The 19,565-nt window shown below is 40.4% G+C and overlaps 1 protein-coding gene across 4 annotated transcripts in view; it reads left to right on the top strand.

Annotated features, from left to right (window-relative positions):
- LOC120575574 (arf-GAP with Rho-GAP domain, ANK repeat and PH domain-containing protein 1-like) overlaps positions 1-9,607 on the top strand; it is a 61,232-nt gene extending 51,625 nt beyond the window's left edge. For 3 of the 4 annotated variants that reach the window (XM_039826369.1, XM_039826359.1, XM_039826384.1), the window contains 5 exons: positions 684-743; positions 2,946-3,009; positions 3,383-3,541; positions 5,125-5,162; positions 6,988-9,607. In XM_039826369.1, the coding sequence (XP_039682303.1) occupies positions 684-743; positions 2,946-3,009; positions 3,383-3,541; positions 5,125-5,145 (304 nt within the window). In that variant the 3' untranslated portion in view covers positions 5,146-5,162; positions 6,988-9,607. The remainder of the gene's footprint in view (positions 1-683; positions 744-2,945; positions 3,010-3,382; positions 3,542-5,124; positions 5,163-6,987) is intronic. The other variant, XM_039826378.1, reaches the window with a different exon arrangement.
- The last annotated feature ends 9,958 nt before the right edge of the window (positions 9,608-19,565 follow it).

The following is a 19,565-nucleotide window of genomic DNA, read 5'->3' as shown; positions in this document are numbered from 1 at the left end:
AAATACCAATCTTTTTTTTTTTGAAGAATATACACTTCTTGCTAAGAGGTATAAGCCTGATTTACCTTTTTTCTCATAAAGGGAATGCCTTCTGCGCACCACTTGGTAGGAGCTAGTATTAATAAGCTACTAAGCAAAATGCAATGTTTTTAACTGTAATTCAGATTAAAAAAAAAAACTTTTAAAGCTTTTTTTTTAGCTTTGTGACTAGTGTTGTCTGTGTATATACAGTATAAAACCACTGGTGATGAAGACAAGCTACACATATGTATATACTGAAATTAAGTATCAGTTGAATAATGCAAGAATGCTAGAAATAGAACATTTATCAATAGAATAAATTCACAAAATTCAGGAAATTTTATGTATTTTTGATGGATTTATGTCTTTTTTTTTTTTTATTTGATCCAAATCTGTCAATGCCCCTGAGCTGACTTTAAAATTAATCATTTTAAGCTGTACAGAGGTTAAAAGCCTTTTCTGTAACTCCGCTTACTCTCTATTTAAAGGATTAATCAAAGGCTAAAGTTAAATAATTCATTTTCCAATTTTGGATACATGAAGACTTTTAAACAGAGTGACCACTAGGGGACATACTAAGCACAAGAATCATAAGCACTGGGGCATTTATAATTGTACTGCTGTAAAACTAATTTCATCTTTCTGTCTTTGTGTGTTTTTAGTTGGGGACTGACAGTTGTGCATGAGAGTAAGAAACCAGAGAAGCCAGAGAGACAGCAGTGGTGAGTAGATGTCTAGTTCTGTATGTACAACATATAGACCTTTTTTATATAAAATACACCGCTGTCAGCCCAGAGCACTCACAGCTGCGGCCAGTCCTGCTCATAGTTTTTAAGTTTCAACAAGCAGACGCGGTTTATTCCAAGGTTTTAACTTTCATTTATCACCCTAGTGTCACTTAGTATGGCAAATAAAATAGAAATATAATAGGAGTTTGTTTTCCTTTTGCATAATACTAACACTACTACAGCTTTAGTGGCATGCAGCCTTCAGTGCAAACGTATAGGGTCGTTGTGACATGTCTGCTGTCCTTATGTTTATCAAGCACTTTCATTTGTTTCCCTTAGTGGCAGTATGATCACATTTTTGATATGCATGTATACATAACCAATTTTAGAAAAAGCTAGCGTTTTTTCTATAGGCAGAGAAAACAGGTCAGATCCCTGCGTGAGAGTTTGGAGAAGGCATCCACCCAAGAGGGATAAACGTGTACACCTGTAACCCATGGCCTCTATTCTAATCTGTTCATATATTCATATGAACGGATTAGTGTGTGTGTGTGTGTCTCTCTCTCTCTCTCTCTCTCTCTCTCTCTCTCTCTCTCTCTCTCTCTCTCTCTCTCTCTCTCTCTCTCTCTCTCTCTCTCTCTCTCTCTCTCTCTCTCTCTCTCTCTCCCTCTGTGTGTGCGCGCGTGTGTGTCCTTGTGTTCATGTTGACAGTGGGCCTCTGCTCTGTCAACAGCAGTAGACATCAGCACTGTTGTAATGGGAGTGCTGTTCTCGTCATGCTGGAGGCGGTATCATCTCTTGGTTACGCTCCATCGCCATGCCACTTAAAGCAACAACAAAAAAAAAAAAACACCTGAGAGGAAGAAAACCGAGAGAGGGAGGGAATGTGATAGAAATATAAAGAAGTCAGTGGGACGAAGTGGAAAGTAGAGACGAGAAGCAACGTGTTACGCTGAAGGAAAGAAACTGTATACTAAGTGAGAAATTTTGCAGTTACTGCAGGTAAAAGAAAACGTAGTGAGAGAAGAGTGGTAAGAGATAAGGCAGACAGTGAAATATTTGAAAAATTAATGGATGAGGATGTGCTCATGTGGCTCTCTCTCCCAATCTTACTTACCCACCTGTACTTAATGTCGCTCAGTTTTGTCCTGGTATCGCTTTGATCCCCTCAAAACACTTTTCAACATCAATTTGATCAGCATATTCTTGCAGTCACTGCACTTAAGCTTACTTACATTTTCAGAATATTATGTAAATTTCATTATGTGTCTTAATGGAAACTCATGATGATAAATAAGCAGCATTAATTCTTCTGTAGCTGATAATGTTTTTATATTAGTGGCCCAGGTAATGGCATAGAAAGGGAATGTATTGTAGAACATTACCAAATACTGCACTATAGGTATGCGTGCTATACTAGAGTGACTGTCCTATTTTGAATCCCAGTAAGCACTAATGAGCTTTGTTGGCCCTAATGATGCAAACTAGGTGTGTGTGTGTGTGTGTGTGTGTGTGTGTGTGTGTGTGTGTGTGTGTGTGTGTGTGTGTGTGTGTGTGTGTGTGTGTGTGTGTGTGTGTGTGTGTGTGTGTGTGTGTGTGTGTGTGTGTGTGTGTGTGTGTGGTTCTCAAGTCTATCAGTGTTTTGTCGTGTCTCAGTGGAGAGCACTTGAATAATTGTTGTAGTCTGAATCTATGCTCATAACAATAATAATTGTATAAATAAAGCCTATTTATTGAGCACCACGTCATGGCTGATGACTCGGAGGGCTATGTGACGGCAACCTGAGTGGCACAGAATATGCACGCACACACAGACTTTACAGAGACACAAATATACTTCTCACGAACACAGGCACACACACACACGCCGACTACTAAAGGTCCTAATCAGTGTCTCTCTTGTTGGGAGTTTAAATTAGGAATCACATTCAGTGTTTATGCTTGTGGTGCCATAATTTCCCCACTGGGGATCAATAAACAGTATAAAAAATAAATAAGAGAGGATATTTCAATTTCAGTTGCATACCTCTCTTTCTTCTGGTTCTTTCAAAACACACACACACACACACACACACACACACACACACACACACACACACACACACACACACACACACACACACACACACACACACACAACCTCCTGATTTTTATCACACTATCTCCCTCACTTTTTACTCCTCCATATATTTGCAGGTATCTCTGCTGTGACATCCAGTCAGAAATGAGGGAGTGGTATGCTACTTTTCTCAGTATCCAGGTGCGAATTATCTCTCTCTCACACACACACACACACACACACACACACACACATACACACACACACACACACACACACACACACACACACACACACACACACACACACACACACACACACACAACAATACAATATGTTGACAGGTTTTAATACACATATTTAAAAAAAAGAATCTTCAAAGCTTGTAAAAAAACCCAGTGGTCCTTTTAGTATTAGCACTATAGAACTATTAGATGGACTTAACCTCACAGGACAATTTAAATGCCATGCAACATGCTTTAAAAAAATGTCTTAAACCTGCTGATAGTATTGTAAAATCTCTTCTTGCTATCTCTCCATCTCTCCCTCTGTCTGTGTCCACTCCTCGTTCAAGTATGATGGCAACTTGTGGCCTCAGGACGGACTCCAGCAGACGCGAGTAAGCCGCGTGTTGCCGGATACGCGTCATGGTAATGTGTCACTGATACCGCTGCGTGGCAGTGAGAATGAGATGCGGAACAGCGTGGCAGCTTTCAGTCAAGACCCGCTTGCTGTGAGTGAACCTACCAATCACTGGGACTAATCTAGGACAAACCAGGAAGCTCAAAAGCTACTGGCCAGTCAGAGACATTCATTCTGAACAGGTGGTTCAGACCCTCAACCTTGGTCCTCACTGAGATAAACAAATTTGCACTGATCGTGTGCTAGTTGTGTAGTATGTACCATACATTTGGATGACCGAAGTCTATTCAGAATTCTACTTAGTTTAAATATTTGAGATATATGATTGGGCATGACCAACTGCATCAGTCTTGTAAAAACATGCACATTCAGTGGTCTTTCAACATTCGTCTTTTTTGTTTTTGTTTAATCCTGCCAAAAGGAGGACTGGAATTGGGGGTTGCACCTGTGCAGAATCAATAATCTCTGTTCCATGATTCATCTTTGATTTAATCATCATGACAGGATCTGGGTTCTTAAACTGGGTTCTTATACCAAAAATATAGTGTTAAATAAAGTGTTTTCATGAGCCTGGATTCCAGGACAAGAGAATAAATCACTAATTTGTGTCTGGGTCTAAAAATGTTTTAAGAATCCAGATGATGTGAGGAGGAGTAGAAAGAAGCATCATCATATTGTTAGAGGTTGGGCCTGAGAACTGTCAAAACAGATTTAAAACAAATCATTTTGGTGAAGCTCTGCCAACACATAAAAAATACCAACAAAACCGAAACGGAAAATATCCATAAACTATGGTAAATGCCGTGTTTCGCAGCACTGCTGCCATATCGGCTTGCAGAGTTGTATACTTGGCAGGAGTTTGACAAACAGCACAGTTTGTTTGTTGGACTTCACTTCAAGCACACTGACATTAAACCAGACCTGTTCAACAACCTCAATATCCCCCTCTCCATCTGTTTGCTTATTTTCATAGAAAAATTGAGTGCAGCCATCCAAAATAATTCACTGTGCACTCCGTCTCGGTAGTATGGGACCAAATGTCCACAATCTGATGATGCATTTGTCTCCTCCTGCGGTTTCTATAGCCATCACATGCCTCTCATTAGTTTGCTGCAGACGGCAGCACCACATAAGAATTCAACTCAGTCTGCCGTTATTTTCATTGGCAAAAACACAATTGCAGGGTTGTTGTTGCCTTCGAGATATGTTCTATCGATCCTCCTCTTTTCAGTGTATTGACTGGAAAAAAATAAGTGTTAGTAGTGTGTGAGGGGAGGTGTGATTGCTTTGGTGATGGGGCAGCAGCAGAAGCTGGATTTATGCAAGATGTTTGTGTATGTCGGGAACAAGGAGTTTTGTGTGTTATTTTCAATGTGAAATGAAAGACTAAGTGTGTGTGTGTGTGTGTGTGTGTGAGAGAATTGTTGATTGCTCCTGTTTATGACTCAAGGTGAATCCAACGATGACATTTGAATGTTGATATCACATCTCTTTTCTCTAATGTCTCTTGCTGTTTAGACATACCATCACCACCTACCTCCCTCTTCATCTCTTTCACCCTATATTTCTCTCCTGTCTTCAGTCCATCACTGTCTTCACCTCCCTCTATTTCTACACCTCCCGGTTTCTCGCTCTGTCTCTCCCTGTCCTAACCCATTGTTGTTTATTTTTCAGCTCTTTAGAGATGTTCGATAATAGTCACTGCAAGCAAGGTAAGACAATTTAAAGTGGGTAACACACAAATTCTAGATGTACCATTTTCAAAATTAAATAACTGATTCATATGTCAGAAGAGTTTTCTGTTATGTAGTCTGTGGGCTTCATTAAGCTCATTGGTCGATGTAAATGTGAGTCTTCTATGATAAAACCAGTGCTTCTGAATGTGAGTAATTACAGTAGATGGGAACTTACTCTGATAGTTATTTTCTCTTAATGCTTACATTTTTCACTATTATACCTATAGCTGTTAAAACATGATAAACTCGGGGTTATGAACCCAGTAGTCTATATCCACGACGTTCCACTTCCAGGATCGCTCCGTTGCCGCCGGAAATTCTTCCAGATTTAATTATTTTCAGCCGGCTGTCCGGTACCTTCCGCTTTCTTTGTGTTGGAATTTTAAACTCTGATCGATTTATGAGGACTATGGTAACTTCTCCTCAGATCTCTGCAGGGTAAATCTAGACAGCTAGAGTTTTCTGTTGCATTGCATGACTAAAACCACTTTTGAATGTACATGTTCCACCAAAGTAAGTCCCTTTCCCGAGGCTACTTTGTCAGAGTGACAGAAAAGTATTCAATTTTGATAAATCATTAATTGTTATTTATCAAGCAAAAATTACATTTAAAAAATTGCTGGTTCCAGCTTCATTTCTGACATTTTATAGACAAAATAAATTAATGGATCAATCGGGAATTATGAACAGGTTAATCAGAAATTAATAATTAGATGCAGCCTCCCTAGTATATAAGGGTGTTCTACACACATCATAAAGTTTGAAGGTTTATCTGTCAGGCTGTGTGTCTGCTCTTTTGACTGGCTTATTGAGTCCGCGTGTTTTCAGCAGCCTCATATCTGGTTGCCATGGCTGCGAGACATATGTAGCCTGGATAACATTTTAAGCAGTTGTGAAACTGGTTTTAGGTGTAGGGATGAAAGCGGCGTTGGCTATGTAGTTTAAAGCTGCAGTAGGTAAGATTGTGAAGAGCCAGGACTTTGCCAACAAATTTGAACATCGACAACTTCTCAGTCCCTCCTCCCTTTCTGCTGCAGCCCAAACCGTCTCCTAAGCCCCTCCCACACAACGGAGTTTGACAGAACTGCCGGCATGTAAGACAACATGTTCAATAACTAAACACCAACACAACGTTAACTTTACTCACCAACAGTAAAACGATGCTAGCAGGCTACTGTTAGCCATTTCAGCATCATATCTGACCGACCACTGTGCAAACGTTACTATCATCCTCACCAACATAGCTTTGTGGACTTTTGACTACTAATGACCAAGTGAAAGATAAATCATTCATGGTAATTATGTTAGCTGTTGAGAGGAAATGTGGCTACATCTGCATCGTTCTTCAGATCTTTAAAATCCTGCAGCCACGCCACCTCTGAAAAGCCACTCCATTATTCACAGAGTTTTGGAAAACCTTTCTGCAGCTCGTGCGTGGGGAGGGGGGAGGGGAGAACGCTATATATGCGTGTGCCTGAGCAGTGATTGACAGGCAGATAGACCACCCCTGTGGCCCTGATTGGAGAAAATCGACCGGGAGTGGTGGAATTTTGCCAATAGCACTACAGGCTGTAGGAGGTGCCAGAGGAGCGGTCTTTATTTATTTATTTATTTTTTTACATAAATCATGTAGTTCTACTGGAACATAGGGTCAGTTTCAGCAAATATGACAGAAAGTTAGTTTTATAAGACTTACCTACTGCATCTTTAAGTCTGCTGTACTGTATAAAACAGACTAATTCATACAAAGTTTAGTACGCTGGTTTAAATGCCTAACTTTCTGGGTTTCTGTTCTTTAAAGGGCTGACACCTCAGATGACCTCTAAACATTCCAGTGACATCATCATTCCGTGACAGGAAAGGCCAGGATGGTGGACACTCGTACTGTATGTGGATTATGGCCTTCAACTGCCATCTGCTCCTTTTTAAAAAAAAAAAATAAATAAATAAATAAAATAAAAAAAATAAAATAAATGACCTGGACCAAAAAATAAACCGACAAACAGGATTACATGTCAAATATAACCTACACTGGTCTCCCTGCCCAAAACAATTTTACTTGACTTGATGTACAGTAGAATCAGCTGGGAGCGGTGGCATTTTAAATCAAAGAGTGACAGTTTGATGGACTACAATCACTCGTCTGCGCCCAACGTTCCACTATTTCCATTGGTCAGTGGCATGTGACTCAATGGCTGCATTGCTTTATGGGTCGTAAGCATGAAAGACATGCTGCGAGAAGTCTTTTATTTCTTTAATGTCTTTTCTGAAACACGCGTTGATTGAAGCAGCTGTCGGAGAGGTTGATGAGATGTGAAGAGACGTGTACAGGTGAGAGGGGAAGCACGTCTACCTTCTTCCAAGACTTTGGTTCTTTGTCACTGGATCCTCAAATAACTTGTCATTTAGATTTAGATAATGAGACGTGAGAGATAAAAAAAACAAAAAACCAGGTTATTCTAGGCACTAGCATTGTGTGCTTAACAATTAAATAGAAGATTGAAGTTTATTGACTTGGCTGAATCTGATTTATAATTCTGTGATGTTTTCAGCTCTCTTTCTGTACTATTGCTCAAAGAATTGTGGGGATAAGCCTGCGGTTAAAAATACAATAATTGCTATTGTAAGCAAAGCTGATGTCATAGGAGACGGTGACCTGATTCTGACCTGAGAGTTTGTTCCACAAGGGCCAAGACCGGGACTAAGAGGAAAAGCTGAAAAATGACAGGTGATGGATCCATGTCTGTTACTCTGCAGGACATTTGCCTGCACTCCTTGGTCAGAGTTGCATATATGCACAAGTGTGCATACAGTATGTGTGAATATGTGTACAGTAAGTGTGTTTGTGAGTGGGCAAGTTTTAACATAAGACATTGTGTCTTTTGGGAAATGAAGGAACGAGCGATATGAGCTGAAGTCACAGTTTGGCTTTTGCCAAACACTGTTGGAAAATGCAGTTAAATAAGAGAAGCACTTCATTCACTGTTTTCCCCTGTTCTGAATCCCATTATAAACCATATTCCAAGCAATGTGTTTTGCCCTGGCCGGATCAGTAGTCTAATCTTTTCTCGCTGTGCGCTCTCTTTCTGTCCCCAGCACTGTCTCCTCTCTGTAGGTCCTTTTCAGAACCCTGTGTTGCTTAGGTAAACATTATATGTACATACATGGGCAGTTGTGTCATTAACCAGCAGTATTTATGAATTTTTAGATTATGAATTAGTCACATTGGAATAAACACGTCTTTTTTTCTTTTTTTTTAGAATTGTTGTAACAATGCATCATTATAGTTTGTTCATCAAAACAGGGTGCAGAAGTTCCACTGAAACACCTGTAAGCACAAGAAACAAATTAAAGTGCATTATAATCTTCTTAATTATTTTTTTTCCACTTGGGTCCAAATCTGTATATATTTTGTCAGAAGGGGAGCCATAAAACAATCTGTATTAACTGTATTAACCTGTCAACAGTTGCCTTAGCAAGGGCATTGAACTGCCCAGCATCAGTGTTGCCTGTAGGTTTTCTCGGTTGTAAAGATTTCTTATTTATTTGGACAGCAGAGGACGCTAGATACTGTGCTGTAGAGAGCTCCACCTCTGCTGGTGAGACATCATGATGTTAAGCTAATTGTTTGTTTTTAAACACCTTTTTAAGGTGTGTGTGCGTGTCTTCCCTCTAGCACAGACCTCAGCAGGAGTCGAGAAAAGACTCCACTCTGTGTAGTAACATAAATACATTATAGAAAGTATTCGTCCCCTTCATGTACTTCATATTTGATTGTTTTTAACATTGAATCACGGGATGCGCCATACATACTTTATTGACACTGATCATTAGAGAATTAGGTACAAATATTAATCCCAAAATAATTGTTTGCATAGGTTTTCAGTCCTATCAAATCAATTTCAGTTTCACCACAGGCCTAATTCTGGACATGGTGATGTGTGATATTAAGCTTAGGACAATCATAGCGTTAATTATGTAACTAAAACTAACTAGCTAACTAAACCTCATCAGACAGTATAATCTTACTCCACTTTGTTTCACAGTCTCCTGTATACCTTCTGGCAGACATTTTGAAGTTTGTGCCATTTTTACATAGTCAGCTTTTCTAGGCAGATTTCCAATTGTGTCATTTTCTTAAAAAAATTTCAAGATGGATCTTTCTGCACTTTTAGGGTAATTTAGACCTGACCCTGAGGTAGAAGTTTGTAGAGATATATTTAGTTTACAGTGATCACTGTCCAAACCGTTGTAGCACATCAGTTATTCAATGTAGTAAAACTAAAAAGTATACAAGTCCAACGGTGTGGGGAATACTTTTTATAAGCAGTTTGTTCTATCTCGGCCTCTTTACTTATTCTGTTACTCTGCATTTTACTAATTTTGCATCTCTGAAACTCTAATAAACACATTCAGCTAGTTGTGTGTGCATGTTGTGTCTTTCTGAATATGCATAGAATTATAAAAGTGTTTTTCCAAAAGGTTGATGCCCTCCAGCTCTGCTCTGCTCTCACGGTAATCCACTTGTTTTTCATCAGTGCTTTTATAAAATGAATGTACACACACACAGTCAAACTCTTATCTGTCCTACAGGCTAACTGTGAAAACTAGTTGGGCTACAGACACGTACACAACCCATTACTCATGCACATAGACTGTACACACAACTGTATAGGGGCAGGAAGTTTTGCAAGGCCTGCAGGCTTCATGGCAATGTCATGCTACATAAAATGGAAGCCTACTGAAGATGTGCTTCGAGGAAAAATGTCAGGATAGTGATCATAGGGAGAGCCCTCACGGTGGTCCACCAGCTCTCCATTCATTCTTCTAAGCAGAGCTGACACATCAGGGTCACTCTGTACCTCGAGACACCCCCCCCCCACCCATAGAGCCCTGCGAGGGACTCGCACACACAGGAGATGTTCACCGTTCACATACACAAGCACAGAAGACCCACACGGGGAAACACACACACACACAGGAAGATGCATAAGCATACACAAAACACACACACACACACACACACACCTAAATGGCCTTTACTACATAGGTCATAGCAGCAGTTGCATAAAGCATAGGGATGACGATAGACGAGGAACGAATGGAAGACCGAGATAAAGTCTAAACTGGGGAGATAAACTTCAGGGGCGGACCTGCAGGGTGGCAGGGCATGCCAGCCCAGCTGCCAGCTCCCCAAAATGTAATATTTTCATTGAGCACAGTATGCCACAAATCCTGAAACAATAGGAGGGACAATTGCAGCCTCCCACAGAAATCTAGACATCCACCTGGGCGAACCAATTTCCTTCATTTCCACTCAGAGTACACGGGCAACAGAAACGGTGTGAGTGAGTGATGCTTAAATTGGCTTTTACTGCATGCTGTGCTGCATCAGCAGACATGGAGGCTTCTCAAATGTGAAGTTCAGCCTGAACCCAGTCAGCAATTGAAGAAGCGTGTGTCGGGTTGAGTGCATTATAACAGACGTTACCAAGTCCAGCTGCCCTTGAGTTTAACCCTTCCCTGGATAACTACAGTTGTGTTCACAATAATAGCAGTGTGATTTAAAAAAGTGAATAATGCTCAAGATCCTTAGAATAGCTTTTAATTCCATAATACCAATGCATTGGGAACACTGCACATTCATTTCTAAATCAAAGCATGACCAAAATTGAACAAGTTTGTGTTATACCTTTACAGAAAGTGAAGAGAAAGGAATATTAGGCTGTTCAAACATTTACTGTATAAACTGAAAAATGTGAACAGGTATTCCAGCCCAGGACGATTTCACTGGAATGTCCACAATTCCTTTGCATTACTGTTTTTATTTTTACACATTACACAGAATGAGCAGCATGCATGTCATGACTGTTGGCTCTGTTGGTTTTCTATGACTCTACAACACTTACTAGTAAATTATTTGCCATGTAGAAATATCACTTCTACCAAAAAATTTGATTTATGAGGTTAGTGATTTTTGACTGCTATTATTCTGAACACAACTGTATAACCTGAAAACCTTCACAGACATCAGTAATTCATGTCAGCTTAGCATTTACATAGAACACATCATAACCCTTGTGTTGTCCTTCGGGTCCCAGTGACCCGAAGGACAACACAAGGATTATGTACCGTTTACTTTGTTGAGAATTGCTCTCTAAACAAGGGTTAATACAGCACCTTAGTTCTTGTTTGTACAGCATTTTGGTCAGCTTAAACTGTGTTTAAATGTGTTCTAGAAATAAACTTTACTTACTTACTTTACACAAACATGGTTTAGAGAGCAATTCTCAACAAAGTAAAGGGAAGTACATAATCCTTGTGTGGTCCTTCGGGTCACTGGGACCCGAAGGACCACACAAGGGTTAAGAAATGTATGTAATTTACTGTGCAATTCTTATGTTAAGTGTTGTCTTGGTTTGGATCTCTTTTTCTTCGCTACCATCCAGAGTTTGTTTTAAAAGCAAAATGCTCTGACCTGCTCTACAACCATGGAGGTTTGATTGTCTACAACAGCTCATTAACCATGTACTCCAGCTATCTGTGGCATACTGTAGATGTTAACCTATAAATCATGATTATCTGTCATACCTTGTGTCCTTCATTGCACCTTTTACATCCACCTGCAGTGTTTAGCTGCATGAGGCATCAGTCCAGATTTGGATAATTACTCTGCCTCCTGTGCTTTGTTACCCTGCCAGAACCTTCTGCCACCCGCAGTCAAACTTTTTTTTGTTGTTTTCCAGTTCATATTCTCATCATGTTTTCTCCTTTTTGAACCTAAACAAAAATCATTTCAGCCTCAGAAATCTTCTGCTGTGTTGTGAAGGAAACCAGCTAAGCAAGCAACCGATCAAATCAAAGGTGTTGATCCTGGCAGCATTTTGACTGTCATGCTGTAATTTTTTTTAATGTTATACTTCAGATCAGTAGGCTGTGCTCGTAGTATCAAGCTGAAGAGAGGAGAGGTTGATGAGATGTGAAGAGACCTGTACAGGTGAGAGGGGAAGCACGTCTACCTTCTTCCAAGACATTGGTTCTTTGTCACTGGATCCTCAAATAACTTGTCATTTAGATTTAGATAATGAGACGTGAGGGATAAAAAAGAAAAAAAGTCAGAGCCGCTCTGTCATGTCCTCAGAATTATTTTGGGGGCTCATGCAGAAAGAGAATGTGATGCTGTAAAATCTCTAAGGCATTAAAATGTAGTCAGTTATGATGGTACAGTATTCCTTTTTTCTGTCTACTGTGGGAAAAAAAAACATGTTTAACTCTTCTCTGTGCTAATTTTCTATTTTCTGAATTGTAACGTATACATTGTCTGTCAATGAAACTGTAAATTTTGAGATCGGGAGCCACTTTCACCTAAGAGAACTTCTCAACAAGATGGTGGTGAGATAATGGCAGCTGGGGAGATGAGAGAGAAGAGAGTGTATCCCAAGAGACTTTGCAGCTAATGAGCAAAATACTGATGCAGAAATGAGCCAAATTATGTTTACATAAGACATTCATTAATTGATGCAGATCATTACATCAACTCCTTCAGGTCAGCAGCCAGATGCAAGATATTGATTTTAATTTAACATGTTTACCTATCAAACATACAGTATATTTCAAACATATTGAAATGGCAAAATTGATGTACAGCATTAGTACAGTAACAGACCTTCACCAAACCAACAGTATGTTGCTCCTAATACTGGCTGAAATAACAACAGATGAACTGTAGGACCAATGGAAACGTTACAGGTCAAAATGTCACACAAAAGAATTGCAGTAACGTTGCAGAAACATGCAAAAACAGGGACTAATATAAACGTGTTGCCTCCATGCATGCCTATAGGAAGCTTTTCATAACCTCCTTGGATGCTACAATATCATCACAGCTGGAGGTTACTTAAAATATTTTTGCCATTTTTGGATTGTTCATAGTCGAGATACAGACAGGAAAACATGCAACAAAATGTCCCTGCATGGAATTAAAACAGGGACATTGCAGTATATACAATATGTATTGCAGGACCCCCAACTTGACCTTAATTGAATAATAATGATAGCTAAATACTGTATATTGCAAACATCAGGATTTGATGATTGTATCCAGTCATCAAACAAACAGACAAACACAACCTATTTACTTGGTCCTTAAAGTGCTCAGAAGAATGGAAATTCTCCAATCCCATGACAAATGATCAAATGATATGATCTAAAGCTCCACAACAGCTACTAAATGGACTGTGAGGTGAGATTGTTTTGGCGACAACAGACAAACAGTTTCTGATGTTGATGTCTTGCAGGAGAATCTCAAATCTCCGAGAAGCCATTATCTCCGGTCATTTCCTCCAGGTTTTTGAGCAGAAACACCAAACCCCTGTACGCAATAAACACACATACACTGCCTGCTCTCTGACTGTCAAGTGAGAGTGTCTCTCAGCTGGATGCAGTTCATCTGAACAGTTTCTTTTTGTACATTTCATTAACACCTTGTCTTCAGTCACCTCCAGCTGACACACACACACACACACACACACACACGTCTCCCTTTCTCTGCCTTTAACACACACAAACTGTCTTGTGTCACACACACTTCCTGAGACCTGCAGCATTTCTTCAGTTCTGCAAAAGCCGTTGTGATTTGCTGCGTCTGATTGCCGGCCTCCAGCCCCTCCCTTTAAGTTTATCACCAATTACTGGTCCTCCAAGAGAAAAAAAAGAAAAGAAAAAAAAGGAAAAAGGCCCCGCTCCTCGTCCCCATGGCAACCGCTCTCCTCCTCTCCTTTACTGCACAATCAATCAGACGACTATCTAGCTGTCCTAGCCTAAAAAAAAGAGAGGTGCAGGGACTAAATATTACTTTTACTGGCTTAGCTTAGCACAAATACTGGAAACAGGCGTAAACAGCTAGCCTGGCTCTGTCCAAAGTTAACCACACCAGCATCTCTACATCTTGTAAACTTACGACAGACGCGGCAACCATACAAACAGGCAGATTGTCCAATTTGCAGATGATTCTGTGATCATAAGTCTTCTTGAAGGAAAGGAGCATCAGCATGGGCCTGTGGTCAGTGACTTTGTATCTTGGTGTGATGATTCCTTTCTCCAATTAAAAGTGTCAAAAACGAAAAGCATGACAATCGATTTCAGAAAGTTTTCTCCAAATCGTGTAGGCTACTAAGCACCATTAAAGGTGCTGCTATCGGGTTGGTGGATAGCTTTAAATACTTTGTTCTTGTTTTAAAATCTCATGCTGCTTTCACGATGAGAAAGGTCCAACAAAACCTTTTTTTCTCTGTGAGGAAAATGTCTTCTTTTAATGTCCCATCTGGGATTGATGACTCTTTTACAGTTGTATTGAATTCGTTTTAATGTTTTGTATTGTTGCTTGGTATTGGAACTTGACTTTGGCCAACAAAAACAGGTTTGATATCCTCATCAAAGTGGCTAGCTAAATGTAAAACAGGGAGGAGTCAAGCCAATTTCACAGACCTACTATATAACAAGCAAGTGCTTAGGAAGGCTACTTCCCTTCTAAAGTGCCAAGTAAGGTTTCCTTCGTTCCTGCTGTCCTTCACATGTTAAATGGTAGATCAAACTGTTATCTGCAGATCGCAAATTGCAGATTCCTCATTTGCCTAGATTGTTCATTTGCCGAAATTGCTTATATTGCTCAGATTGCTCATTCCTATAACCTGGACACTGAAGAAATTCCAACCACTCTGTAAACTACAGTATGTCCTGTGTTTTGTTTATGAATCCTGGCTGCTAACCAATTTCTCTGTGAAGGACAATAAAGACCTTGACTTTTTACTTTGACTTGCCCTGCAGCACTGTGTGTGTGTGTGTGTGTGTGTGTGTGTGTGTGTGTGTGTGTGTGTGTGTGTGTGTGTATGTGTGTATGTGTGTGTGTATTGTGTGTGTGTGTGTGTGTGTATATTCATCAAGTCAATCAGGTTTAATTAAACTGTACAATGATTAAGGGGCAAATTCCTCAATCTGTCGGCTTATGCACACACACACACACACACACACACACACACACACACACACACACACACACACACACACACACACACACACACACACACACACACACACACACACACACAGAGAGTGACTAGTGGTGCACTAGCCCACAGCATCTTTAGAGTGACTAATCTACTATTAGCACTTGTCTCCCAGGCCCTCCCTTCCTCCTCCTCCTCCATCCTTCTCACCACTCCCCTCCTCATCCTCTGCTCTTCTTCTCCTACTTCACTGATTTTAGCTCAAGGTTCTTGCTGATTGTTAAGGGTTTAGCATTTTTATTTTAAATAACAGTGGTAAATATAAAATGACAAAATCTTAATTCATTGATCAGGTTTTTCATGGCACTTTCAGGGCCCTCACTGTTTTTTCTTTACCTTCACCATCTTCTCTTTCTTTGTCTTTGAACTGTTCTTCACCTAATCTCTCTTTACCGTCATGTTTTCTTTCCAGTCTTTCTCATCATTCTCTCCCTCCTGTACCATCTCTTATCCCTTTCATACCTCTACCTTTTGGTCTCTCTTTCCTTTTTCTGTAATTTATTCTCTTCCTCCCTCCAGGCTTCCTCTTCCCCACCACCACCTCCTCCTCCTCCTTCTGAGTCCCTCCATGGTGATTTTATCTGTGAGATAAGCTGGGTGTCAGACACGAAATGTTCTCCAATTTCTGTGTGTCTGCTGCTGGTGAGAAATGGGCAGACTGAAAGATAAAGTCAAAGAAAGACAACGAGGGAGGGAGGGATGGAGTAGGAATAGAGTGAAAAAAACAGAGATCTGAACAGACAGGTAGAGGGGAAGACAGAGGTAAAATGAGACAAGCATATGGAGGAAAAAGACAAAAAGGTATTTTTACTTTGTACTGTTAGCCATTACTCATCCAGATCTGCTTGTAATTGAGTGAAACAGTAGAATACGCTTCTATAGTTTAAGCTAAATAGTTTGAATTTTTGGGAAATGCACTTATTTTCTTTCTTGCAGAGAGTCAGATGAAAAGATTGATACTGTTCTCCTAATGTCTGTAGGGTCTGTATGTAGCTGGAGCCAGCTGTTGGTTAGGTTAGCTTAGTTTAGCTTAGCTTAGCACAAAGACTGGAAACCAGTCTGTGCATTCAAAGCACCCATGTAGAGCAAGAGAGGCATCTTCATTCCAGACCTTCACCTGTCTTTTGTGCACCTTCTCTCTCCTCAACACAGTCTTCTACACCTGTAGAAGGTGCTCAATGTTATGATCAGATATACATTATAAACGTTGTAAAGGCAGCTGTAGCAGGAGTGCCGGCAGACACATTTCTCTTCTGTACACAATGGCATAAATTTCTAAATTTTTACTTATCTCTTTAAACATTTTGAGAGCAAATCTTTCTACATTATCTCCCTATTATTGTTCATCTGTTTCTCCTCCCTCAGGAGCACAGATGACACAACAGTGTTGTGTTTGCGTATTTCATTGACGTCTGAATCCCCTCTTTGGCCCTCCCCACTCCAGGACACAACTGTCATTGCAAACTCATGTTGTGCGCAAAATCTCTCAGAGCTTTTTTAAGATCTAGTCAAGGGCTAACAGGTTTTCCTAAGATACTAACAATGCCAGGTGTATAAAATGTGTATAAATGGATGCATAAATGGTGCAGCCATAGAAAACATATAGGAAATCAGATTTTAAACAAAACAAAACATATAAAGCACATAAAAGTCACATGCAGGCTGTTGTGGTTTTGGGACATTTAGTAACATCAATTACCCATAATGTCACTGTTCTATGTAAACCTTGTATCTCCAAAATGTAAACTTTTCTTTCATCTGATCTCGGCTTTTAAATGCTTTATTTAGCCAAAGAAGTAGGGGAATTGTCTCAACTCATAAATGAACATTTAATCCTTCCTCCAGTTGTCTAAAAAATTAAAAGTCACCAAAATTAGAAATGCATGGTTTTCACTGGACAGCAACTATGCTACACATGGTTCTACACATTTCTGTAAGGGACCAAAACTGAGTGTAAATGTATCACGTGTTGAATGAAGCTAAAGCACAAGTTCAGTCAGACTATTCTTTCGCATGCTTAGGCTTTAGTTTTATTTGTCATCATGCTTACTAATTTTTTCCTTGCTGTCCTGGCTGTCAATCATGATATCAGCTCTTCTCATCAGCTGATCGCATCTATCCAATAGCTCAGTGAAACACCAACATTGTTAGCCTATCATCCTGCTGCTGCCTTTGTTTAAATTCGATTCTCTTTCTGCCTTAAGTACATTCATGCTGCTGTTACGCGCGCGGCATGTTCCCAGCTGTTACACTATTCAAATCTGTTCCCACTGTTGTTGTCAGTTGTCATTTCAGTGCAAATCGTCGCAAATGACAAAGCACCCCTCCACCTTCCTTTCACTGACAGTCTTTGCCGATTCTTCGGCACCATCAGCCTCATCAGAACCAGCAGCCACCACCACCACCTAAGTCATTGTTGATAATTATTGTGAGAAATCATTAACATGATCAGTGTCTTCACATAGATGAGTATCACATTCATTAACTGTGTTGTACAACTCAAGTCAAGAGATAATGATGATAAATGATAAGTGTATCTTGTAATAAACATGTAGTGTTTATTTGTTTTTACAGAAAGCATAGCGATTGCTTGGATTGGCTCTTGGAGATACACAGGAATTTGTCATCACCTGTAGGTCACAAAAGTAGTGTAAACTAATACTACTAAGTTTATTTCTACAGTTTCTGGTTTAAAAATTACTCTTAAAGATTGTGAGCCACACCAAAGCCCTATCTGTGTGCTCCTTTCATAAGATGGATGTCCATGCACAACTGTGTGAATTGTATTATCATGCCCAGTGAGAAAGCTAACAGTGGTTGAGCCACAGTGCTGAAAAAATTGACATAAAGATAGACCACTGCACAGACAAAGGGAGGCCTTCATGCATCATATGTCTGTAGTTAGGATCACCCCTCTGAGCACAAAACAGCATGGGTTCTGTTCAGGGAACGGGAGAGAAAATAGAAAGACTTTGCAGATGATGTCGCCACAGGGCCTTGTCCTCTGTGTGTGTGTGTGTGTGTGTGTGTGTTTAGTCCTGGGTTATGCTCTCTGAGTTATGTAAGCTATTTGGGCTAAACTCTGCACACAGTAAGGTGTATGTGTACAGGGAGGGGGGTACGGTTGGTATCAAAAATACAATTTACAGGGGATAAAATCCCTAAAACACACACACACACACACACACACAGTAATTCAAAAAGTATTTTTCCATTACGATTCTCCTAACTTTTTTCAGCACTTTTCTTAATGTGCACACAACTTTTGACTTTGTAGCATAATCCTCTTTTCTCTCCTCATTTCTCTTTTCTGCAAAATCACCACCCTCATCTCTCTCTTCCAGCTTCATTATTCGTTTCGCAGTGCATTTCTCGGCCATGTGCGTGCACAAACAGCACAGTGCTGTATCTTGCTGTGTGACGTACCAGGCTGCCACTAAGCTGCAGAAACATATCTGCTTTTTCCAACAAATGCCACCATTTGTGTGAGACTCTGAAGCCTGAGTGTCTGTGTTGCGTGTTTATTCAAGATGATAGGCCTACATGGGATTACTATAAGCTGACATGTAAAATACAAATCAGACTAAATTGCTGTAATGGTTTGTCTTCTAGTATTTTTCTAAATGTGAACAAAGCAAGATTTAGAGGAAGATTTAGTTCCTTGGGAACTGGAATTGGTTCTTGGGAGAGGGGGTTCTTTAGGAAGTCTGAGTTGATTGCCATTTTTTTTTAACTTGTGTGATTTTCTTTTATACATATTTAATGACCATTGTTGAAGGGGGCCTCAACTCCAAGATTTTCTTTGCCAACGACTGCTGTCTTCAAATCTCTGTGAGAAGAGAGCCTGCATGGACCCTGTTCAAAACCTCTATCGTGGAAGCAGCTGCATCACTCTGTGGCCAGAAGGTGGTGGTCGGTGCTCGTCATGGTGGCAGCCAAAGAGCTAAAGTAGGTGCTGACTGAAGAGAGAGGGCTTCCAGACTCAGGATGGCATGGACTGATGGCATGGTGTGCCTGACTCCACCCGTATGTGGATCACTGACTTCCTGTCTGACAGGAAGCAGCATGTGAAGCTGGGGGAACATGTCTCCGACTCACAGACCATCAGCACCGGATCCCCTCAGGGCTGTGTTCTTTCCCCTCTGCTCTTCTCCCTGTACACCAAAAGTTGCACCTCCAGCCACCAGTCTGTCAATCTTCTGAAGTTTGCGGACGACACCTCCCTCATCGGACTCATCTCTGATGGTGACGAGTCCGCCTACAAGGTGGGAGGCTGACCACCTGGTGACCTGGTGCAATCAAAACAACCTAGAGC

Source organism: Perca fluviatilis, chromosome 2 (assembly GCF_010015445.1).
Source record: "Perca fluviatilis chromosome 2, GENO_Pfluv_1.0, whole genome shotgun sequence".
NCBI classification, from domain to species: Eukaryota; Metazoa; Chordata; class Actinopteri; order Perciformes; family Percidae; genus Perca; species Perca fluviatilis.
Note: the sequence above shows the minus strand (reverse complement) of the source record. Positions and strands in the feature narration are given on the sequence as shown.